We start from the raw sequence: 26,078 nt of genomic DNA on the forward strand, positions 1-26,078 counted from the left end.
TTCATGATAATTAACCTGGAGGTCTGATGTGGAAACACTCAACCATTGTGTTGACTGCTTAATTTCTAATGTCATATAAAAAAAAAAAAACATACAACCATATCGACATTATATTTTGATTCGCTGTTTCTCTGGGTCCTTAAGTAGCTATCCGTGGTTAAAGACAACAGACCTTTATGCACAGGGTAGCTCGTCGGGTTTGGGTTTTTGAATCTGATGAATCTTGTAAAAGCACCAAACAGCTTCCTACAGACATATCGTTCTCTCCATTTTGTAAACTTCACCTTAATCACAGGAAAACACTGGGTCCACCTTTTTATATATAAACTGTAGCCTATGTGAGCAAATAATGCAGCCAGAAGCTTTGCTTTTTTTTTAATACCGATATCTGACTGTGAAACAGCTTCCCAGCAAACATCAACCCGCCAAAATCATAATGACTTGGAGGGGTCGGGTGTTATCTGTGGTGCAGATAAGATTCCTCGAGTCATTCATTAGATGTTTGTTATTGCAATATTTAAGAACACGTCTCCTCTGTAGGGGTTAGTCTGTGCTGATGGGATTTGTTTTTTGTTTTGTTTTTATTTCCTAATTTCATGTTGCAAGTGTCTCTCCTGGTTCTTGACCTCTTGAATGACGTTAGAAGAAAGAGCTCTATCAGTTTTAGCTCATTTTGTAAATCCTTAAAGACCTCCTCTGGTGAAAATCAAGTTACCTTGTTAACAACAGCGTTTTCTATAAGACACATCATTAGAGAAATAAGCTGCCACCTCCGAGGATGGGGCTTTCTGTGTCATTATTGTTCTTTATAATCTGTTTTTGTTTCAGATATGCGAGGCTGAATTACTCTATTACAACTTGTGGCGTGGAGTAGTTTTACAGTAGCTACAGTGTAAAGTTACAGCTAAGCTGTTTTAAGGAAGGAAGGGATTATTTTTATGGAAAACACATATAAATATGTAACTTTGAAACACAGAGATGGGTTTTTATAGGTTTATTCAGTGACCAGAGAGAGACTTTCAATATCATATAATTATCTGTTCTCTGTGGGAGTTAGTCTGTGCTGATGTAATTTAGTTTTTTTTATTCCTTGATATCATGTTGCTGGTGCTTGTCTTAGGTTCTGACACGTTGGAGGAAAGATGGCTCCCGAAAACGTCCCTCAGTTTCAACATGTTTTATGAATCGTTCAATTAATCAGGATAAAAGTGTTAAAAAGTGATAAAAATAGCCAAAATTAATGGGAAATTGACATCATGTGGACGTCGTTTTCTGCTCATGTTTATCTATATTTATATTTTTGTATTTGTGTTCCGTGCAAGTTGCCTCCGAGTTTGTCCAAGTCTGCGTGTGGTGGTGAGAGCATCCTCGGGGCGCATTGACATGCACAGCGTTTGACCACATTTATTAAAGAGAAGGCACAGTAAATCCCTTGGCCCATGCCTATTATGGCAGATACGGTTGCATAGAAATCCCATGTCTTTCACATCGCTCCATAGTGCCGCACTGTTTGTATATGGCCTTTTGGCTGGTGGGTGAGGGGAAGTTTTGGGGGTCTAAACGACCGCTTAGCAGATAAAGAATTTTAATGACCATCCCTATTTAAGAACAGGATCCTTTATAGTCGTAAATGGCTCCCATGAATCTGGTGTGTAAACCCTCCAGTCTTCTTGAGTTGTTTTCCCCTGACTTGATTAGCTGAAGAACGGTCTGTCAATCTCCAGGCTGTCAGCGGGCTTTGAAAAAGAACAACAAAGACGATTTAATCCCGGCGTATATATCTTTCTCTGTCATACTGGGCAAACAGAGGAAATGAAGTCCTGTGCGAACACTGATAACGCGGTGCTAAAACGTGGCAGAGGCATTGCTAGATCACTGTCCAAAGCCTGCCACTATAAATCTTTAATGGGGTCCATTTCTGAAGGTTTCAACCAGTCTGCAGTCTAGTGGCAACACAAGACTTCGCCAAATAAAATATCAGGTTCCTCAAATGAACTTTAACAGAGCAGTAACATTCTGGATCAGCTCTTAAAAAAACTTCAGTGCAGTAACAATGTGGTCTTGCAGAGCTTTTTTCCGATCGCCTGTTTTCTCTTTTCCACTCCCTGGTACACCCTGTAACAATTGCTGGATCTGAATGTTTTTGTAAATAGCTCTGGTAAGTGACGGGGGTTATTAAAAAGGTGGTGTGGGTTGCATGATTAGTGTTATAGCCTGGCAAAAAAAAAAAAAAAAAAAGTCCACGTTTTAATGTTGTTTATTCACCCTGTTTCTCTTCACACACTGGTTAGCACATCGCGTTCTCACAAAACTAATTGTGTCAAAACTAGCCGTAGCTGTTTCTGACTCGTCTGTCTCAATAACTGTAACATGCGTGTGAATAACTACGCATGCTTTCGCTCTTAAACACTTTTCCAAAGTCATATTTCAACTTTATACGGCCCATGTATGAACATTATAGAGTTGTGTTATGAGCAAGTCATGCAGCCACTATAAGTTTTCCACCTCTCACACTGGTTATGATCTGTTGGTATTGCTGTGTCACCGTGAAATGAAAAACAGTCACTGTATGGTCTGCAGAGCTAAATTGGGATTTCCAAATATCCAGCAACACAGCAAATAAAAGCGCCACTGTAATAAAAACACAAAAGGCAAATCACTTCATTAAATTTCACCACAAGCCCTAAAATATGAGAAAAAAGCTGCACTTTGTGTCCGTCGATATGCTTTCTTTGCCTGCCTGCAGACCGCCAAACCCTATCTGTAACATATGGGGAAGAAATTATGCAAAAGCATTCGAACGCAGCACTCCATAAATAACTGCTGAGCTGTATAACATTTTAGGTTTAATTTGATGAATGCCTCCGAGATTGCCATATTATTAGGAATATTCTATCCCCCCCTTTTATGCCGGGTAGCAGCTTTGAGTGCTCTGCTGAGATATCCCTTTCACTCTGTTGCTTGTTAACTGTGAGAAAACCTCTGTTTACTCTGTTATGTTTGGCAAACTGTGCAGTGGGACAGCTCGCACCCTGCACTCAGCTCCACGAGGCCTTTCATGGGTGTTGGACAGGGCTGCATTAAAAGAAGCTTTGTCGCAAAGCAACAGGTTCTCAGAGGCAGAAAAATGTCAATTTTGCCTCGTTGGCGGCCAATTCTCTCCCCCCTGAGTAATGATGTGTTTTATTTACGCTGTCCCTTAAGAGCACAATCTAGCCGCAGTCCATAAACCGTAATTAACCGTTTAGCCTTAAGCTTCAGGCTACAGATGGGCCGTCTCATAAATTTACACATTCATCCGTCTTCCCTAAGTCAACCTGTCCTGGACTTCCCGGTTTAATGAACCTGGTTGTTTGGACACCCGGCTTTATCCTTCCTGTGTGAAGCTTAGCTCCGTTCTATTTCTGATAAAACATCAGTCAGTCATATATTGAAGGAGGAGATTATCTCTTGTGCCAGCAGAGACACTCAAACCTGCTTCTTAGCGCGGCTTAAACTGAGCAACTCATGGCGACGCGCAGCCTTTCCCAGGAGGTGGGTGCTGCTGTTTCCTTCAAATCAACCCCCCCGTGAGGCTCTCGCAGCAGTGCGCACCCTCGTAGCAGCTGCAGAATCAAGAAAACAGATAGCTTAATCATTATTAACACATGTATTTGTGCCCCCTCCGGCTCAGAGAGTATGGCCACGGCACCTTCTTGGAGGTTAATGTGATTTGTCCGGTGGTAATGTACACTGATAAGGTGCTTAGACCCTGCCATATGTTTATGCTAGACAATGCTTTGCGGGTTGAGAGGCTTACAGAGAAAACTGTCTGTGGATCTTTTCGATGGAAGACGAGGCAACAGATGGTCAGCTGGTCTACTTTAGTCTCAGGGTTTCTGAAAGCTTGTTATTTTGGACGCCGTTTCTGTGGGGTTATTCTGGGGTCTCCCATTCTCTCCGAACGTGATCCACACTGAAACAAAGCCCTTAGATGTGATCTCAGATGCAGCAGTGAAATATTAGGTGACAGAATTGAATGTCATTCCCACTGCCAGTTTAACAACCACTTTAAGTTCTCTGGGATTATTGTGAAATATCAAACAGAGAACTCTGTTTTGGTTGTCACTGCCCCAACTGTGTCATTCCTAGATCTGAGGGGAATGTGCTGCATTTAATTAAATGGTAATGGTGTTTCTAGATTCAATTAAAGCAGGGAGGAATCCTCATGTGGCTCGAGCGCTTTGAGCTCCCCGACGGATTGAGTTGCTTTGTGTGAAGCGAGGTGCACTGACGCCAGTGTCTCTTTCTCCTTTATCCCGTAGTGTCTGCTCGCAGGATGAAAACAGTTATCTGAATACCATCAGGCTGATGTCTTCCCTTGGAGAAAACCCTCGCTCTCGGAGACGAGGTTATCACAAGGGTTTAGCTTCCATACCACCTCAGAGCTTAGTGACTCCAGCACCAGCAAAAACCGCCTCATGGAAACATGGTACCACAAAGTCCACTGTTTTCTTTACTGATTGAGGGAGCATGCTTCTCTGGACCCAAACCCTGTTTCCTTGTGCGCAAGATGAACACGGATCAAAACTACATTCATACATGCACTCGGCTGATGAGTGGCAGTTGCAAACTTTTTTTCTAGCCACAGAAAAATGACTCGTCTAAAAGCGCACAGAGATCCAAGAGTTGTGAGATTTGAGGAATGGTGTTGATAAGTTCTTGGCAAGAGGTAAATACCAAAGATGTGAGGGTGTAATCACCAGGAGAGCAGTGTCGGGTCGTGGCGGTTTGCTTTCCGAAGTGACCTGAGATTAACCTCTGAAATAAGATTATGCTCATGACACAAACTCCAGACAGAAGGTAGTGCCTTCAACGCATTATCTGTTTGGGTCAACAAGCGATCTACAAATTATAGCTGTTCAGGCGTAGCGGCAACAAGAATGCAAACATCTGAGTTTCTCACACTCCTCTGATGGACATGCATGAGCAGTAACTGGAATAGAGCTGCAATGATTAATCCATCCGTTTTCCAGCTATTGAATTAAATGCCAAGTACTTTGACCATCAGTTAAACAGTCTGAGGGTTTTTATTTTATATACAAAAAGTCAAAATGATCTGATTTCAGCTTCAAAATTGTGACTATTTAACAGTAAACTGAAAATCTGTGGGTTGATGTCACCCTCCCTGCATGAATCACTAATTTCTGCCCTTTTTACACTGAACAACTGATCAGAAGACAGTCAACAGATTAATCGACAAAGAAAGCAGTTGCAGTCCTCAACTCAAACATGTTTTTATATTTCTGAACCGCAAAACCAGCCAGCGAGTTTGGAAGGCATGTTTAAAGTCTGTGAAAACAGAGAGAACTGCTGAATTATCGGCTTTGAGGTGGTCGTTGAACTACTCATTGATGACGTGCTGCTCCTTTGGAAAATTTGACCAAATCTAAGCTGGAAGTTGTGCTGTTTCATCAAAAACAACTCAATCCAAAACGCCCAATTAAAAAAAAATAAAAATAAAAATGCAAAAAATATATTGTTTGCCCTGGCTAAATTCTGTAAAAAATCTAAAAAGTGTGCACCCTACTGTTCAGCCACAAATATATTCGTGGCTCAGCTGCAACCAACAGTCATGTGACAAACAATTTCAGCCAAAGTTTTTGGACTGAACTACAAGCTGTTAGAAGTTCATAAGAGGCAAGCAGGGAAACAAATTGAAACTAGTAGGAAAATATTCATATTATGTAGAAATCACCCAGAATTGGTCACATCTGGGGGGAAATGATGTAGATGTTGAGAGTTTTTTTTGTCATAATTGCGTTGATAATACCTCTAGATATGGTTGTGCTGTTTTCACAGAGGTGCAGGACTTTATACTGAAGCAAAACCCCAAAGTATGTCCAGAAACTGCGTGGGGGTTTAAGGGGTTAAATCTGCATTGTTTTTATGTTGATGAACGTTTTACTGGATGGATTTGTTTAATCACATTATAGATGCAGCTTTAAATGTTTTCCAGTGCAACGGACATAAAAAAAAAAAAAAGCAGGCTGTGGTTCATGCCGCCCTATAAAAAGTGCAAAATTTATGCTAAGAACTACTGCAAAAAGAAAAAGAATAAAGGGTCTGGGGACTGGATTCGCCAGTGGAAAAATAGTTGTCTAACCACAGTGCATGGCAGCCACCGGTAGGCAGCTGACTTCCCACTGCAAATTTCCACCAGCTCTCTTTCCATGGTAAAATGATGTCATTTGTCGTACAGCGGTGGGCCAGATTGAGCGTTGCCAGATTGGGCCGTGTTTCCCTGCCATATTCCTACCGTGCACGAGGTGACACCCGCTCCGGCTGCAGTCGTCTAAATCATTGACCCTGACACTCTTCCCTGGGCTTTGCCAGATTCCAGCAAAGACTGTTTGGAGGAGATGCTGGCATTTCGAAGCACTCTTGGAGAGCATTCCTCTGCCGTTGAGTCACTCCCTCCATAAAAAGAAGAAGGGGATGGAGGTTATTTTGTATTTTGCTCTGGGGTTGCTTTTCTTGCTGCTACAGGTACTGCATTCAGTGGAAATTTAACAATCGGAAACAGACGACATACTCAGCTGCGATGTTGACCCCGTTATTTCGCAGCCGCCGTCGCGTGAATCCGAAGAATGTCTCGCCCTAACCATAACTATTTGAAACAACTGTCATTTACATACATTTGCATACCTACCAAGATATAGTGTTCCTCGACTAAATCTGTCATCCCACGCCATGTAACAAGATAGAGCTGAACTATTTACACATTGAAGAGGAGGTTTGGAGGTGGGGGGGGTAACAGCTGCCAGGGGTTATGTGATATCGGGGAGCCCCAGGAGGCTAAGAAGGCACGTCCTGAGGCTGCACAGAGGCGCATGATGCCGGGAGAAGCGATCCGCCGAGAAACATGTGGGAAATGCTGCGTTTTAGGCTGCCGACGACGGCGAGGTCAGCGCAGGTTCAGGTCCGCACGGAGGAGCATCAGCGGGCTTTGGGTTGGACCTGAGTGCAGTTTAGGTCTTTATTATTTATTTATGTCCAATCATCAGATTTTTTTAGAGGATTCTCTGCTTGTCTATTTTTATGTAATGCAGGAATTGTGGATATTTGTTAAGATATTTCTGAAATTTGGTGTTTCAAATACTTCTGAGGATAACTTCAAGCATGTTTTTTTTGCATACTGAATTTTTATTTTTATTTTTTTTTCTTTTCATAATTGGAGAACTATTTTCAAACTCCAGAACTTCTACTCAGATCAGGCTATCTATCTATATTTTTGTTTTTAACGGTACAACTTATGCTCAATCAGGTGCACAAGTTCCACTTCTTTTCATAAGTATTTCATATCAGAAAGTATTCCATCCCTTTTATATTATATTACTGTGACATGCAGCGACTTATGGTTCAGGAAATATCACTGGTTGACTTCTGTATCGTCAGTGTTTTTGTGTTAACGTGAGCACACAGATGGAACTTTTCTATTTTTTTTTTTTCATATTTCAACTCATCCATATTCAGAGACTATTTAATCTACTTGTCAGTATTGCAGATTCTGAATCGCTTGCATGATGAGAAATAGCAGTGACATTTTTAGGCTTTTGTCTTTGATAGTTTCTGATTTTGTCATCCAAGCATTGCCTCAAATTTCAAAATTTGAAAAAAGCAACTGAAAGTAGGTCGAAGGGCAAGTTAAAAAAAATAACAAATAAAAAATCTCAGAAAGTAATTGATGTAGTTTATGATAATAAAAAAAAAATCAAACAAGTCAGAGATCATTGAGATGTTCCCTGAGGACCTGTAGAAGGTCTGTGCCTCAGAGCCCCCCGATGGGTTCGGCGACAGAGACGTTGGAGGTCAAAGGCCCCAGCCGAGAAGACTGGTCGCTTTCCTGAGGCAGTAAACAGGTTGTGACTTCACATCCTGACCAAGAGTGAAATGCCTGGAAGGCAGGCAGTGTGCTCCACAAATGCACACACACACACACACACACACACACACACACAGAGTCCTTGTAGCTTGGCCTGCTTCCTCCCTTAGTGGGGAAACAATGCTATTGAAATGCAACCAGTGCGCTCACTGTGTAGCAGAAGCCAGTTTTTACTTCAGAAAAATGCAGCAGCTGGCTCGATACTCAAAAACAAATATTTTCCTCGTTCGCTCAGTCTCTTGGTGGGACCTAATGGCTTTTGTAGACAAAGCCACTTAGCTCTCAGAGCCACTTATCAGCCCAGCAGCTCCAGCCTGCGCAGAACATCTTTGATCAACAACAGTCTTAGCAAGTTGCTGACTGTCAAACCCACTTTGCCTGGCAGCAGCAGCAGCAGCAGCGGCGGCGGCGGCGGCATCTCCACGCCGGTTAACTTAAAGCGATACAGACACCTTGCTGACTTGGATCGCTGCTCAATTAAGAGGATCAGCTGAGGAGGAGCGGCAGCCGCTCTGTTGCCACGACAACCGGCTGAGTGATGACTCACGTCAATTCAATCACAGGTGACACGGCAGGCCGGAGCGTAGGAGGATTAGAAAGCTGCAGTCAAGTATGATGTTGATTAAGTAATCCTGCTGACTGCATTTGTTTGGGCTCTTAGCCACATGTTCTGGCCGTTTATTACGTAACACCTCAGTGATGATACAGTACGGACTGGACAGACTTACAGGAAATGCTTGAATTGTTCTGCTGCTGGTAATTCTTTGCATTTGACACCGGATTTGCCGTCAGATGTCTGTGTGTAAATCACCAGTGACTTTACAATATTTTGTTTACACGCAGGATCTTATAATCACAAATATTTGTAAAGGTGGAAACACATAATCACCTCAAAATTCAACATTGCCTCTATCTGGCTATAAACACAGGAGTCTGAACAAGTCAGCGAAGTCTGAGCTAGAACAGCACAGAGCATGACTCACGTTGGTAATGAGTCACTAAAGATTAGTGTTGTATGGTTTCTGGGTCTCTTTTGGGATAAAAAATTGTTTACCGTTACCTCTGTTTGTGTCATTTATTTTGCTTCTGGAATTCAGCTCTGTTTATTCTAAATGCACATGTTAGCCACTTCTGTTCTGACCAGAAAACCTGGATGCATTACAAGCTTAAGGTCAGATGTCTGTTTATTATCATAAAGCCAGGCAGTGAAGTGATGTTACAGTAAACTATCTCAAATCTCATTTGGTGAGGAATCCCCTGCCCTCCCGAAACAAGCCGCGGTGGTCTCCAAACCCCACAATAATGCTCAAATTTGTTGATGTTCATGGGGAAATTCTCTTTTTCCTTGCAGCCCACAGGCAGGTCAGAGTGGAGTGTCAGCAACTTAACAGCAGCTGTGGAGCTTGTGGGGGATTTCGTTTCTTTTGTTTCTTTCTCAGGGACGCTTTGGTAGTTTGAACGAGGGTTGACAGTCCAGCACTGGTGACACATTCTGTATGTAAAATGCAGATTTCTAATTCGTTTTGGTACCAACTCAGACGTGTCCATGACAAGCACCAAAAGTTGACCTGTCTTGTTATGAAATGAAATGAAAAATACTTTTTTTTTTATCCCAGAAGGGAAATTCAATCTTGTAAAAGCCCATTTTAAAATGTTTTTTTAAAAATCAATATAACATATATTCTATACAACAACAACAATCAATGTTATATTTTTAACCCTAATTTTTTACACTAAAATTACAATTCTGCAACTGTTAGATGATTTGTAAGACGCTATCAAGACAATATTTCAGAGCACAACCTTTGCTAATTTTTCTTTTTTTTTTTAATGAATGCAGCTATGAGCTAAATGCTAACATTAGCAATGCTAACATGCTCAAAATGCAATGCTAGCACAATGCTAGCATCCTGACATTTAGCAGATAAAATGTTTAGCGTTTCACCATTTTATTACATGCTAGCATGTGTTAATTAGCCCTCCAGCTCAAGGTGATAGGGATGCTATTAGTTAGCTTGGTTACTGCTCACAAACTTAACTTTAGGACGTGGACGTGATGATGCTACACCGATCAGCCACAACATTAGAACCACCATTCTGACATCGTATAGGTTGGAGATATTGGGAGGCTGTTTGGTCGGCATCAACGTTTAGGTGGTTCGTGTCAAAGTAACATCCACATAAATGTTGGGTCCCAGCAGAACATTGCGTTGGAACAAGATGTTCTGTGCTGCCCACTTCACCTGTCTGTGCTTAAAAAGTCATAATAATCATCTGTAGACCCCTAAAATGGTGCAAAGAGGTGACGCAGCCACACCCTTCATTCTGCACAATTTCAATCCTTAAATCAATGTAAAAATGGGAGCGTTATGTAAAAAATCCCCTCCAGTTCTGCTGTACAGTTTTGCACTTTAGCGAGGACTGACGTGGTTTTTGGGGCCATCCTCAAGTGGAGATTCAAGGAACTGCAGTTTTTGGCATATCTGTGTCGGCTTCATTTCTCAGTCCCAGAGGTTACAAAGCCGTGGCCACATCTTGGATAAAACACCTAAACCTAACACCAAAACAGTGCATTTCAGTCGGATATCGCAATATAATTTTCCTTTGACAGAAATGAGTGATTTTATCTGCATGCATCATCTCAGGAGATTACTGAGGCAACGATAATTCATCTGCCTTCCAAATGAGAAGAACGAGCGCAAACTAGAACAAGTGTGTTGCCCTGCTTTTCTCATATTTATAAGATAATCCACTCAGCTGACGGTCCCTCCAGCCTTCCCTCTGACCCCCCATCCCTCCCCTCGGCACCCTCTTTTCTCAGATTCTCTCTGTTTTGATTTTGCGCAGCATTAAAAGAGAATTTTTGTGGCCACCATCCAAATGTTTTTTATTATCTCTTATTAATCCCGGCCCCCACAGTATGTAAGTTCAAGCATCTGATGTTTTCCACAGCTGAGTACACAGAGACAGGAGACACAAGCTCGGGATTGTGTGTGTTTTTATTTGGGTGTATTATAGCTGCAGAGCTGCAAAGAGGGAACGACTGCTCTGTGAAACTGCCTCTCACCGCTTTCAGGGCTCAGGTGTTGTCAATCCTCAGGTGCTCTCTGCCCTGACAGTGTTTATACTGTAAACCGAATGTGAATCATTCAAGCCTTTAAAGATGTCCCTAAATCCCATATTGTGACTTCCAGTAACGAGGCTGAACTCGTGTTTATGTTTGGAATATAGATCAGGCAGTTTAGAGGAGGATTATAAAAGGCGGCTCAAGCGAGGCAGATGTCTGAATCTCTCTTTTTTTTTTTTTTTTTCACTTCAGGTTTTCTGCATTGCAGCTCGTTTTCATCTGCTATTGATTTAAATCCATCCCCCCGGGGCCCCGCGAGCCCCGTTTCGTCACCCGCTCTGGGAGAAAAACGGTTGGATTTTTTGCTGAAAATAGCACTTCTCCTCGCTCAAATTCCACAGACTAACTCGCTCAGTGCCGTGCACCTTAAAATAGATACCTCACTGTGGAGATTAAATCTGTGAGTGTCCAAGACCTCAGGAAGGACGCCTGAAAGATTGGGTTTCAGAGACATCGAGCCCCTTTGATGTGTTCTTCGCTGATGTGTGTTGATGTGACATTACAACCGACGGAAAGCGGCGGCCAGAGACATTTGCTTGAATTAAATGCAGCAGGAATATTGCGGCTTAGTTCTCGCTAAGAGAGTGAATTGGTTCAGTGTGGATGCTGCTTCAAATGACAAGTCATGTACAATAAATCACTAAAAAGTCAAAATGGATTCCTAATGGCGCTCAGATGTGTCCCCTTTACTGGCTTGCTGTGGCACGAACAACAGTTTATGATTCTGTCACTTGACTTGCTTCTGTCCTCACCGCTGAGATCCTTTCATTTCACTTCTCCTCGGGGTGCACGCTGAAGGAGAAATTAACCGCTGTTGTCACTCATCACGGTTTCTTCTCCTCTTCTCTCTCCAGGTTCTCCGTCGCTGAGCGGGACGGGAACGGTGACGGTTCTGGTGGACGACGTCAACGATAACGTCCCCGTTTTCACCTCCTCCACCTTCCACACCACCATCACGGAGGACGCCCCGACGGGGACGGACGTGTTGTTGGTCAACAGCTCGGACGCAGACGTCGGTGTCAACGGTGTCATAAGGTACACGGACTGATTATGGAACAACCTTTTGTTTGCCCTCTGAACTCCAAGCAGTTTCTGGGTGTTTTTTTTTTTGCTCCTGTTGCATTTTTACTCTCTTTGGGGTTCTTTATTTACTGCAGTATAAAGTCCTGCACCTCTATGGACACAGCAAAACCATGACTAGGAGCAGAGAGAACTCAGAAATGTCGTTTGTATAATATATAAATTACAAAGTTGAATTTCTTTGATTTTTGAATTATTTACCAGAGATGGGAAAAATAAAAAACATGAATCAGCAAGTAGCATGTTTCCTAAGTGCCAACATGTGTTACTGACACTGGAAACAAACGGTGACTCCAAATTACAACTGACATTTTTAAAAATTTTATTCCATATTTGTCTTCTATCTGCTCTGTGTAAACACAGCCTGCAGTTCAGCCCAGTTCAGCATTTTTTTTTTGTCGTGAATTTACAGTCTTTTTACTGCAAACTGTTTATTTCCGGCAGATTTTTAAATGCGACATGTAGGAAAAGTGATTTTGATGAAATATCCCATTTTTACCTTAGATTTTGTTGACAAAACCGGAAGTCGCACATATTTACAACATTAGAAAGTTGAAAATGAGATGATTCTGAAAAAAATAGTGTCATTTCTGCCATTAAAATCCATGTATACATATCATGCCAACCAAATTTGCTGGAGGTTCATGAATTAAGAGTGACAATATGATTTGTTGTGTCCTAATTTCATCTTTACATTCTTCACTGGGAGGCTGCTTTTTACTTTTACCGAACTCAACTTGGCAAACTGTGGACGTTGTGGCTCGTCAGGCTCCTGGTGCGTCCTGACCTCTTTACGTGTTTGCAGACCTTGGCTGCTCCGCAAAGCACTTTTAACCCGACTGATAAATGGGTTTGGTGGCTCCCATCCAGTTACTTCAATTATTCTGGGTGAAAAGACTGATTTGAAAGTGAATGCTGTTAAAAGGGGGTCTCATAATGAAATAATTACCCTTAAAAATATTCACAGAAGTTATAATGAGTTCAGCTTAAAATAGTTCACATTTAAAATTTCCACAATAGACAAAGAAAACCCCAGAGTTTTAACAAAACTGCATCGATATCTCCTCTTTAGATTTCATATAAATGACCAGAGGAAGCAGAAAATACAGTAAAAGCTTAAGAAGCAGTAGATTGTTTTGACAGATTACCGACAGATTAATGCAGAAATAAAATATATTTTTTTAACAATCTCATGGAGATCTGTGTCGCTCTGTACCGTTCAAATATGCAGTGAGTAATCGGGTCAATTTGAGTTTGCTTTGGTGTGAAAATTCCCTTTCAGGGCCATACAAGACTGGGATTTGGCTTGCCTCATGCCTTTACTGAAACACTTTACTTCATCACCAGCTTTGTGAAATTCCAGCCCGATGTTGCAATCGATGACAGGAGTTCAGTCGCACGGCGTAGAGTTTTAGTCAACACCCCAAGTCATTGTTTCGAGCTGCGATTTTCAAGCTGGACAGCAGCTTTTTCACACTCTCAGCCCCCTCCGCGGGGGAGCGTGTAAGAGCTTCTGGCCGGTCCCTCTCAAGCCGGACGCTGACTCAAGTCCAGCCCCTCCTCTTTCCTCGGTAACCCCACTGGGTACACATTAGGGGGTACCGCAGCGTGCTCCAGTTTCCCAAAACACCGTAATGAGGATGTTAATTGTCTATGACAGTACAAGATGTGCCCATCAGGGGTTCCAGGGGGGTTCGAGGCCCTTAATGGAGACCAGAACCGGTTACCTTCAGTTATTAGTTTAGATTCTCACAGCCCATTAAATGAAAGTCCCAAACTTGGACTTAGCCTCTGGATTGTGTTCTGACCACAAGCATCTGTGGAGCGTTTATGTTGTTGATGATGTCTAAATAAGCCGTTCGTCCGCACCGCGTTCACACGTTGTTCTGCAATTTGTCGTCCCTTCTCTGGAGGGGGATGATTTTTTTTTTTTTTTCAAGAAGCCTTTTCAAAATATGCACTGGTGTGTACATGTATGTGTCAGTTTACATTTATGTCTGGGTCCTGCCGGAGACTCGTGAGATACGTAGAGAAACATGATATTGGGTTGAAAGCAGAAGAGTGCAGCCTCTCGGTGCTGATGAGTTTTATGTTACGTGATGTTATGTACGTGTCTAATTTATGTTCTGTTTGGATTGTATGCGATATATTTATATAACTATTGGACTTTTAAACTTTTTTTTCTTTTATAATTACAATGTTCCACGGTAACTATAATTTAATTGAGTAAGATAAATCCAGTGAAGGACTCTGGAGTTCAGCCTGAGCCTCAGAGACTCTGTGAGCAGTGAAGCAGAAAACTGAGGCTGTGCTTGATAGAATATGAAGGTGGACAGCTCAATCAGTTAACTCACTGGTTTGATGTCACCCCCAGTATATTATGGTGACTATTACTGAGCATATTTGTGTCCTAAACGTGTTTTTGTAAAGCTTGAAACAGTGCCCTCTGTGGACCACACTGTGCCAGTTGTGCACAGGCTCCTGCAGTCTGTGGCAGTGAAGCAGATTTGAAGAGGATGTTTTAAGGGAAATGACTCACCTGATGTTCAGTATTTACATTACGGACGCTTATAATAGCACAGTTACGTCATTGTAATAGAAGCTGCTCATGATGCAGGAACTGAATTAGCTCCACAGCAACTGAGTAGAAGTAACTCAGAGATAAGTGGACTAAGATCAGGCCTCATTTTACATGATTCTAAACATTAAAGTCACATAAATATTGCAAGTCATAGAAGATTTTTCCTAATACAAGCTGATTTTTTTTTTTTTACAGAAAAAGACAGGTATAAGTTTGCAACAGGCCTTCTGTCAGACAACAGTAATGCTAATTAGAAGTGAAGATTGCTAATCATTTTATTTTAACAGTTCAGGAGACATTTTTATAATTAACTTTACTATACAGACTTGATTAGAGTGTTTGTTCATCAAATATCACAAAACTTCCATTAGAGCTGCTTTGACGATTCAATTAGTTGTCAAATATCAAATTAATAGCCAATGGCTTTGATAATCACTGAATCAGTTTGAGAATTATTTTAAGAAAAATGATTCAGTTCTGGTTTTTAAAATATAGATATTCATTACTTCTCTATGACAATAAACTGAACATGTTTGACATTTGGAGCAGATTAATATTTGTCATCTTGGCCTTTAAGAAACCCTGATCAACATTTTGTTCACTATTTTCAAATCGATTAATCATGAAAAATTGTCACCAATGAAATAATGTAATAATTAGTTGCAGTCCTATCCTTCATTGAGATGTGACCTTTGTTTTTTTTTCTTCTCTCTCCTGCAGCTACAGCCTGAGCGGAGGTCACGGCCAGTTCTCCATCAACCCGGCTACAGGACAGATTATCACCAGCTCCCTGCTGGACCGAGAAGACAGGGCCAATTACCAGCTGCTGGTTGTGGCAACAGACGGAGGGCAGCCCGAGGGTTTGTCCAGCTCTGCCACCGTGTCCGTGACGGTCGCCGACATCAACGATAACCCTCCACGCTTCCACCACCACCCCTATGTCACCCACATTCCCGCCTCCACTACAGCAGGTTCGTACATGTCTTAAAATGTACGACAGTGTCATGGCTCGCACCTGTTCTCTCTGTTAACTGCACTGGGGGTTAAATATAATGTCGGTGCCGGGCCACAGTTAACTACCCAGGTTTTTAGCAAGTTTTCTTTTCTTGAAGAATAAAGTATATGTATGTAAATTATAGGAATTGGCCTTTTAAATTCTCTGCATTTTTTTTTCTTCATTACATTTTTACTCACTGTGGGCTAATTTTCACTGCCATATAAAGTCCTTCACTTCTATGGAACAGCACAACAACTCAAAATTATCTTCTGTGCAGTGTAACACAGCTCTAATGTCATAAATCTTTAAGGAACTACAAAAGCAAAAGTTTGATTTTAAGCCATGCTGCATTTGTTTTATTTCCCACAGCCTGCAGTTCAGCCGAATACTAATTGTGGCGCATGGCTGTTGTTGAGTCAGTCATAGTTTCTTGGTTGCAATGGTGCATGATACATTCACACACCATTGGAAAATTGAAACTCTAAGGACTCTTTCTGTTTTTATCGTTTCTGGTTCTGATAAATGTGTGCTTTTGTGTTCAGAGGGTTACTAATTGGAAATTGTAGTTGGAATTTGAGCTCTTTTTTTTCAAATCTTTATGTCTGCTTATAAGTGTTTTTGTCCAAAATTACACGAATGGCTTTCATTAAGTGTGGTAAAGCTAATTTATTCCCACGTGTGTCTTCAGGGTCCCTGGTCTTCGCTGTGACTGTCACTGATGAGGACTCGGGCTCCAACGCCCAGCTGCACTACTCCCTGATGGGTCGCAACGCTGAGAAGTTCAAGATCGATCCGGTCAGAGGCGCCATTACTGCCAATGAGAAGCTTACTGGAAGTTCCGAAGTAACCCTGACAGTTCGAGTAAAAGACGGCGGAGCTAATCCCAAAACGGATACGACCACCGTGACTGTCCGCTTTGTTACTGGAGGAAACTTCCCTGTCATCAAGCTGAAAGAGCATGTGTTCACGTTCCCTGAGAGCCAGCCCAACAACCATGTTGTTACAACAGTGACTGGATCTTCTATGAGGGGTGGGCCGCTGTCATATTACATCGCCAGCGGCAACCTGGACAACGCCTTCCATATAGACCAGCTATCAGGCGAGTTGTCGATCAGACATCCACTGGATTATGAACACATTCAGAAGTATGTTCTCTGGATTGAGGCCAGAGATCAGGGATTCCCACCTTACTCCTCTTATGAGAAGGTGGAAATAACTGTGCTGGATGTGAATGACAATCACCCTGTGTTTGATAAGGATCCCTTCCATGCTGAAATACTGGAGAATCTTTCACCCCAGCGAGTCCTGATGGTCTCTGCTGTTGATCTGGACAGCGGCCCCAATGGACAGCTGGAATATGCTATCATTGATGGCAACAAAGAGAACAGTTTCAGCATCAATCGAGCCACTGGTGAAATACGAACCACCAGGCCACTGGACCGCGAGAAGGTGGCCCTGTACACTTTGAAAGTCAAAGCCACTGACCGGGGTTTGCCACCCAAAAGCACAGCTGTCAAAGTGCTCATCAATGTGCTGGATGTGAATGACAATGCCCCCAGGTTTTCCAAGATCTTCAGTGCTACAGTGGCGGAAAATGCCCCTGTGGGTTACACCGTCACCAGAGTCACCACCACAGATGAGGATGCTGGGTCAAATGCCATTAGCCGGTATTCGATTACAGATACCAGCCTTCCATTCAATATTAATCCAAACACAGGAGACATAACAATTAGCAGGCCACTCAATAGAGAGGACACGGATCACTACATTGTCAAAGTGACTGCCCATGACTCTGGCTGGACTGTAAGCACAGATGTCACCATATTCATAACGGATATTAACGATAATGCCCCCAGATTCAGTCGGCCGTCTTACTATCTGGACTATCCCGAGCTCACAGAGGTGGGCTCCCTGGTCACACAGGTGTCCGCCGCTGATCCTGACGAGGGTTTCAATGGCAAAATTTTCTATTTCATTCGATCCCAGTCGGAGTATTTCCGAATTAACGCCAGCTCCGGGGAGATATTTGTGAAGCAGCAGTTAAAATATCAGAACTCAACAGGTGCTAGTAGTATAAATATAAATCGGCACAGCTTTATTGTCACAGCCTCGGACCGAGCAGTCAAGCCTTTGATGAGTGAGACGACAGTGATTGTGAACATTGTAGACAGTAATGATAATCCTCCTGAGTTTGATTCGTCTCGCTACTTTACTCCTGTCACTAAAAGTGTCAAGGTTGGCACCAGGCTTATTAGAGTTGTAGCTCATGATAAAAAAGACTTTGGCCTTAATTCTGAAGTTGAGTACTTAATAACAGGTGGAAACAGCTCGAGTAAATTCAAACTGGATAAAACAAGTGGATGGATTACTGTTGCCTCCTCCCTTACGTCTGATATGAATAAAGTTTTCCTCATCGACATCGCTGCGAGTGACAGAGGAAATCCTCCTCTGTCAGCTCGAACGTCAGTGAGAATAGCGGTCACAGAGGAAAACCACCACACACCTGAGTTCTCACAAAGCCAAATCTCAGCTACTGTACCTGAAAGCCTTGCTGTGGGCACAGCGATAAGGACGCTGTCTGCCAGAGACAAAGATAAAGAAATGAATGGCCTTATCACATACAATATTACTTCAGGCAACGACAAGGGTCTGTTTGCACTTAATAGTAAAACTGGAGTGTTATCCCTGGCTCACCCTCTGGATTTTGAAGAGAAACAACAACACGAGCTTAGAGTTTCAGCCACTGATGGTGGTTGGATTGCAAAAACAAGCTATGTCTCCATCACAATACATGTGACTGATGTGAACGACAACCCTCCTGTGTTTGATCCCGACGAGTACTTCCCCATTGTGCAAGAGAACGTTCCCAGTGGCACCACTGTGGTCAAACTGAACGCCGTAGACCTCGATTCAGGACCTAACGCAGTCATGGCTTATGTGATTCAGTCATCAGACAGTGACCTCTTTGTTATTGACCCGAACACGGGCACCATCACCACCCAGGGCTTCTTGGACTATGAGGCGAAACAGGTCTACCATTTAACAGCAAAGGCCTTCAATGTCCCAGACGAGGAGCGCTGCAGCTTCGCCAACGTCAACATTCAGCTAAAGGGAGCCAATGAATACGTACCCCGCTTTGTCTCCAAACAGTACTACTTTGAAATCTCTGAAGCTGCTCCAAAAGGCACAGTGGTTGGGGAAGTTTTTGCCAGTGATCGAGACCAAGGAGATGATGGAGTGGTTTACTACCTCATTTTTGGTAAGAGCAGAAAGAAGGGCTTTGGCATCAACAAGAAAACAGGCCAGATTTATGTCACAGGTATTCTAGACCGTGAGAAAGAGGAAAAGATTTCACTGAAGGTGTTAGCCAAGAACGCAGGAAGCATTCGTGGGGCAGATATTGATGAGGTGTTCGTTAATATCACTATTCTTGATGCCAACGATCCACCTGTGTTCACCCAAGAACTGTATGATGTGCAGGTTAGTGAAGGTCTGTCACCCGGTGGCCTGGTTACCTTCGTGAGCGCTGAGGACTCAGACTCTGTCCCAAGCTGGAGCAGATTTTCGTACTCAATCGCTCCTGAGTTTGATAAAAACGTTTTTACTATCAACCCAAAAACTGGTCAAGTGTCTGTGGCTGCAGAGCTGGACAGAGAAACAACCCCTGTGTATAATCTGACTGTTCTTGCTGTGGATACTGGCACGCCTCCTGCTACCGGAAGCACCACTGTGATCGTGAATCTGGAAGATATCAACGACAACGGTCCAACTTTGACAACTGCCTATGCTGAGGTAATGGAGAACCAGAGAGCCGGCACTGGAGTTACAACACTGACAGCGTCTGATCCAGATCTACCACCTAACCGAGGCCCTTTCTTGTTCAGCCTCCTCAGTTCTGGTTCTGCCAACAGCTACTTCAGTCTGAGTCCAGCTGGAGTGTTAACCACCAGTCGGGAGATTGACAGAGAACAGATTAGCGACTTCTACCTCTCTGTTGTGATAAAGGACTCTGGTGTGCCTCAGATGTCTTCCACGGGAACAATTCAAATCAAAGTAAATGATCAGAACGACAACCCCTCAGAACCAAGGTCCATGGAAATCTTTGTCCACTACTTTGGGAACATGTTTCCTGGTGGTTCTTTGGGAGATGTCAAACCTCAAGACCCTGACATTCAGGATAGGTTCCACTGCTCCCTTATCCCTCCATCGTCTGGTCTCTTTAGTATCCCAACTGGAACATGCACCCTCAACTCTAAAGCTCGCTCTACAGACGGAACTTTTGAGCTAACCATCCGCAGCAGCGATGGCGTCCATGGTTCAGTCAGCAATACGGCCAGAGTCCTCTTCATGGGCTTCACCAATGCCACAGTGGACAACAGCATACTCATCCGCCTCCACTCTGAGGGAGTTAAAAGCTTCCTCACAAACCACTACCTCAGCTTCTTACGCATTGCCAACTCTCAGCTAGCAGGACTAGGCACAGGGGTGCTGCTTTATGGAGCATTTGAGCTCAACAATCAGACTTTCCTGATGGCAGCTGTGAAACGGGGCCACGGACAATATGTGAACCCCAGCGGCGTGGCCACATTCTTCCAAAGTATCAAAGACATTTTATATAGACAGAGCGGGGTGCAAATAGATGCGGTGGACCATGATCCTTGCACACATAACCCGTGCCAGAATGGAGGCAGCTGCAAGCGGCGTCTCAGTGTCGGGCCTGATATGAAGACAGAGGAAAGTGTCCCAGTGATCCTTGTTTCCAACCACCCCCTGCAGCCCTACGCCTGCAGCTGCAGGCCAGGATACACAGGAGCTCTGTGTGAGACAGACATCGACGAGTGCCAGCCATCGCCCTGCCACAATGGCGGCACCTGCCATAATCTGGTGGGGGGTTTCTCCTGCACCTGTCCTGAGGGTTTCACCGGGATGGCCTGTGAGAGGGATGTCAACGAATGCCTTTCCAATCCCTGCAAAAACGGGGCGCTGTGCCAGAACTTCCCCGGCGGCTTCAACTGTCTCTGTAAATCCGGCTTTGCAGGTACTGCACACACAGGAGTCACATTTTATGTCTGACAACACAGTGGCCCATGTTGGGCTTGGGGGAAAAAAACATGTGGGGACACTCAGATACACGCACACAATAATTTACTCACACACATGGCTGCAGGTCCAATACAAATATTTGCTTCTGAATGTTTCCAAGAGGTGTTGTAGCCATAGCATACAAGCATGGCTGCCAAAAACAGTTTGGTTTTTGGACTACTAGTTGGGGGGTATCAGCTGTGATGCATATCAGCCTGCCATGTTTGCTTTAATAAAAAGGATGATGCGAAGCTGACCCTAGTCAGGACTTGAGTCTAGACTCCACACAAAGCATCACGTTTCATTGTGTGCTTTTATGCACATGAAACTGTGACCACACACAGATACATTTCTAATCCAACTGTATACACAGGGATTTCTTAATCAAGAATTTCTCATTTGGCTGTGTGCTTTGAGTTGTATGACAAATGAGCATCTTTATAAAAGATCCAATCAGGCCTTTTAATTTGGAAAAGCAATGAATACACTACATTATTAGCCTTGATAAAAGGGGAGTGGATTTTAAGTGGAATTACTGAAACAGTCATTTGGACTCTGTGTGCTGTCCAGCCTCTGACTGCAGCATCTGAAAGAGATTTTCAAAGCAGGCTGTAGCAGGCGATTTGCCTCGAGTCAAGTCATTAGTGTCCCTTTTTATTATGACGATAAAAAATGACCACACATCTTTAGGTTTCATCAAGATGAACGACCCTCCTGCAGAAATGCACCTATTGACTTACAGTAGTTTGCATGCCCTCACAGTGAACTCTCAACTTCCTGTTTTCGCCGACTGGGTTTTGGCAGCAGAATCTGTCTCCATTAAGCAACTTGTCTCTGGATTTACAGCATAAAATATATTTTTCAGAAGGTCATTGTCCGTCTTTTCTATTGTGCCATGCATGAATCATTTATTCTGTTGCCCCAGTACATTATTTTTATTATCAGTGTCACATTCCTTATCGTGATGTTATACTTTTCAGTGTGTTTGCCTGGACATGTGTCAGCGATTCATGTACATTGCGATTGTTTGTCTTTTTCCACTGCAAAAAAAATAACAAAAAAAACTTACAGTGATTTTGGAAATCTGATTTTTCTTAGTGAGAAGAATCTGCCAATTGAATGAGATCATTTCTCTTTTCCTATGAAAGTTTCAAGATGTTGTTTTGGATCAGATGATGTCATCTTGGACAAGTGATCTTTATTCCAAAATAACATCGATTATTTGAGGAAATCTTAAAGCCCTTCTCCGGTGGATGATTCAACCCATAAAAACTCATCTCTGAGTATCAAAGTTGCAAATTTAGAAGTGTTTTTCAATGAAAATAATCCCCTCGTGCCTTAGAGTGGCTTAGCTGTAACTCTACACTGTTGCGCCCTGTAAAATGTGCAGATCTATGAAGTCCCTGCCTCGCTGTGTTTTCACCACTGAAAGCAGCTCGTGCACAACTAGCTCATCTACGACTCTGCTCAAACACTGTAAAACCACTGTACGCTACATAATGATGCATAAAAGTTGTAATACTAGAGTAATTCAGCCATGCATGATGGAGCAGAAGAGCTGATTCTGAAGAAGAATAATGATACAAGAACCGCCATAAGTTTGTTACAGAGATTAACTGATAATTGGATGCAATATTTAGCTTTTTTTAAAAACAAATTAATTTAAAAATGTGCTACTTTGGCTCACAGCATACGATTGGCTACATCTCATGAGTAAGAGCCAATCAGAACTGAGGGATAAATGTTAAAAAGTTCTGTTTCAAACAAGCTTTATGTTGGAGTTACATGTTACTGCAAATATGCATTGGTTCCTAATACTAGTTATTGATCTTATTGATTACTAATAATCAATACTGGTGTCAGCCCTGAAAAGAAATATCTTGATCGACCTATAGTTTGTTACAGTGTTGACTGGTTGTTTTGCTCATATTAGGTAAGTTTGCACTTTATTTTTCTCCTCCAATGGGGAAACTCACTGGTTGCAGCAGTACAGACACAGGAAAGAGCACAAAATTGACAGGAAGAAGAAGAAAACAAATAAACTATAAATAGGAAGAGGTGATAAATGCAATACAATAGAGCTACACACACACATATATATTAAGCTCCCTATGGAGGTGTTGACAATGTAGAAAACTTTATTTTCACCGGAGGGGGTCTTTAAAATAAGCAAAGCTGCACTAAAACAGATGAGCCTCTTCCTTAAACATAAATAAGATTTTAAGGTTCAGCGTTTTTTTTTTTTGCAGTGCATTTCTCAGCTGTGAAGTGATGAAAGGTCTGCATGACTTGGCCTGTGGGGAAAGTGAACTGTGTTCCCCTCGGGCCTTTCCTGTGTTGTCTGCCACCCCATCCATTTTAATTTGTGTTGTTCTGTGAACCCAGGCAAAACGTGTGATTCCATCATCAATCACTGTGAGTGTAACCCATGTTTTAATGGCGGTTCCTGTCAGAATCGGGTGGATGGATATTACTGTCATTGTCCATTTGGTAAGTAATCGTAGGAAACTGTGAGCGTTAGTACCGAACCCCGGTAAATTGAAAAGCAAGATGGACAATTTTCAGACGTGAAGAAAAGGCAGTTATTCCAGTCTTAATCCGTGATTTCTTAAACAAATGTGGATGCTGTCATTTCATTTTGTCTCCATTTCTCATGCTCCCATAAAAAAGCCTCCAATTTGAGCAAAAAGGAGACGTTTTGTAAGATTATGATCCGACATCAGTAATATCTGCTTTGTTACTTCTGCACAAAGAACATATAATATTGCTCGATAAAGTTTGAATTTTATCTGAAGATATTTTTATCACAGCAGCACCGTGAATCATTCATTGGCTTCCTCTCTTGATTCCTCTTCTGGTCTGTTTTTGTCCTCAGGGGTTTTCGGCAAACACTGCGAACTGAACAGCTATGGCTTTGAGGAGCTCTCCTACATGGAGTTTCCGTCTCTGGATCCCAACAATAACTACATATATATCAAGTTTGCTACGCTGAAGAGCAACGCGCTGCTTATGTACAACCACGATAACCAGACTGGAGACAAGGCGGAGTTCTTGGCTTTGGAAATCTTCGAGGGACAGATGCGCTTCTCTTTCAACTTGGGCAGTGGAACCTATAAGCTGATGACCATGATAAAAGTGTCGGACGGGCAGTTCCACACCGTCATCGCCAGGAGAGCCGGGATGGTAAGAATGGCTGCTTTCATGGTAGAAATTAGCTCACGTGTTGAAGGTTTCGCTTGCATTCTTGAAAAATGTTGCATTGAGTGGCTCATTAGTTTTTATGGGTCTAAAAACACTGAGGAAAATCAGACAAATGCCACATGGTATGGACGTATACTGCACATTCAATAGCATTTATGTCCTGGGATTTTTTTTATGGCTGAACGCTACAGCCAAATTTGGCCTTATATTCTCTTTTGCACCATCAGATGATAATTAAACTCCCCCAAACCACGGGTAGCTCAGCTTATGGTTTTCATGGTTTGTAATTATATTTTATTGCTCGTTGTGATTTACAATACCAGGATCCAAAATGACCCTGAACGTTGAAATTCTGTCTCCTGTGCTCTGAATGAGAGGCTTCTCCCTGCCAGCAATGCAGTGGCAAGGAAAGAGGGAAAAAATCCAACAAGGCCCTGTCAAGCCTTCTATAATGTAGCCCTCCTGCTGGACTTCAAATCTGTCATTTCCCACCGTGCGCTGGGAGTTTCATAGGAAGCTGGTAAAATCGTTAAATTGTCAGTTTTGAGATGGTGCAGAGTGACGAGATGGAAAGGAATACAGCACACGTTGAGAGCCGCGATTCTGTACCGCGCACACTGTAGTGCCCGCTGGATATTATGAGGAGGTGGCCGTGTTGGGGCTCTTGAAGAAAGAGAGAGGAATGTGTGTGTGTGTGTGTCGTGCCTGAAGTGCCAAATCCCCGAGGCGCTGTAAAGTGAACCTGATCACTATGTTTGCAAAAGGTGCTGTGGGTCATTTCGGTGGTCAGGCTTGAGGTCGGCTGAGCCTGAACGCTGAGCCAATCTCAAAAGCGGAGGAAAAAAAAAAAACGCGGACACGGTTATGCACTGCTTCATCTGGAAGGCTCCAAGTAATCAGAGGGAGCAGAAAGTTCACAGATACTGTTACAGTTGCAATTATGATCATCACTGTTGGAGTCAGTTTAATTGTCAAATACAATAAACTGTATTAATCTGGGGAGCCTCGTGGTACAACAAGGCCTAAAGTTTGAGCCACGCCAAGGCTTCTATTTACCAACTCATGGGCTTAATGTATAGATTGGGGACCATTAATAATAGCGTAATTTAAAAACATAGTAAAAAGGAATAAAATACTTTAAACTGCAAAACCAAACACAAAGAATGATAAATGCAAGTCCTAAACAAGCCACAATAAAATTAGAAATGTCAAAAACCAAACAGTAAATGACAGCTAAAGGTGATATTAGACGGCATAAATACAGAAGTGATAACAAAGTCATTTAAGGCAATGAAGGAACATGACAGTCACAAACATGATCATCAGTTAAAATGCTAAATATCTGATACAAGAAATCCTCTTCAAGTCCCCCTTCAGTCATTGATTTAACCCCTAAGTTACATATTTTTTTAGGTTTTCTCTTATGAAAATGATCCCTTCATGCAGATCTACACAGTCCTCGCCTCTCTACACATCTACCCACGCCCGCTCGCTGCAGCTCCAGCACACCAGCTCACTTTTGAATAACACTGGAAAACTGTTTACACACTCAAACTAGAAACCGATTTACCAGAGGAATCCCTAAATCACTTGTACGTAAGACAAGATAAACTTTATTAATCCTTCACCTGGGAAATGTTCAACTTCAGAACCAGGTCACATTTAATGAAAAAGCACATCTAAAAGCAGAAAGAACGATTAATATAACAACCCATAAAACACAATGACTAAAAGACAAATGTGAATGAAAGAAGCAACAAAATAATGTAAAGTCACAGCAAAAAAGAAGATGAAGTCAAGGCTTTAGGCTCTACACAAACAGAGAAGAGGTGGGCGAGCGGATAAAAGATCAGATAAACCCTCCAAGAGATTAAGAGAAGCCTCCTCGATCTCTGAAGTGCTTCAACTAGGGTACATTGATGTAGGAGTTATGCAAAATAAGTTGCCGCCAACCAATTACCGCTTTAAAAAAAAGACAATAACACAATAAAATGAATCCTTAAACAGACGGGGAGCCAGTGGTGGGAGGCCAGTACCAGCGTTACTGTCTTTTTCCTGTTGCAGTGTGAAGAGACGACTGTTCTAA

The 26,078-nt window shown here is 42.6% G+C and overlaps 1 protein-coding gene across 1 annotated transcript in view; it reads left to right on the forward strand.

The window, feature by feature from the left end:
- fat4 (FAT atypical cadherin 4) overlaps positions 1-26,078 on the forward strand; it is a 122,194-nt gene that overhangs the window by 78,761 nt on the left and 17,355 nt on the right. Inside the window, exons 7-11 of the mRNA XM_008291166.1 lie at positions 11,906-12,086; positions 15,433-15,683; positions 16,398-20,747; positions 23,177-23,281; positions 23,667-23,974. Of these exons, the coding sequence (XP_008289388.1) occupies positions 11,906-12,086; positions 15,433-15,683; positions 16,398-20,747; positions 23,177-23,281; positions 23,667-23,974 (5,195 nt within the window). The remainder of the gene's footprint in view (positions 1-11,905; positions 12,087-15,432; positions 15,684-16,397; positions 20,748-23,176; positions 23,282-23,666; positions 23,975-26,078) is intronic.

The sequence above is a fragment of the Stegastes partitus genome, unplaced genomic scaffold, assembly GCF_000690725.1.
Source record: "Stegastes partitus isolate 25-593 unplaced genomic scaffold, Stegastes_partitus-1.0.2 Scaffold16, whole genome shotgun sequence".
Classification (NCBI taxonomy): domain Eukaryota; kingdom Metazoa; phylum Chordata; class Actinopteri; family Pomacentridae; genus Stegastes; species Stegastes partitus.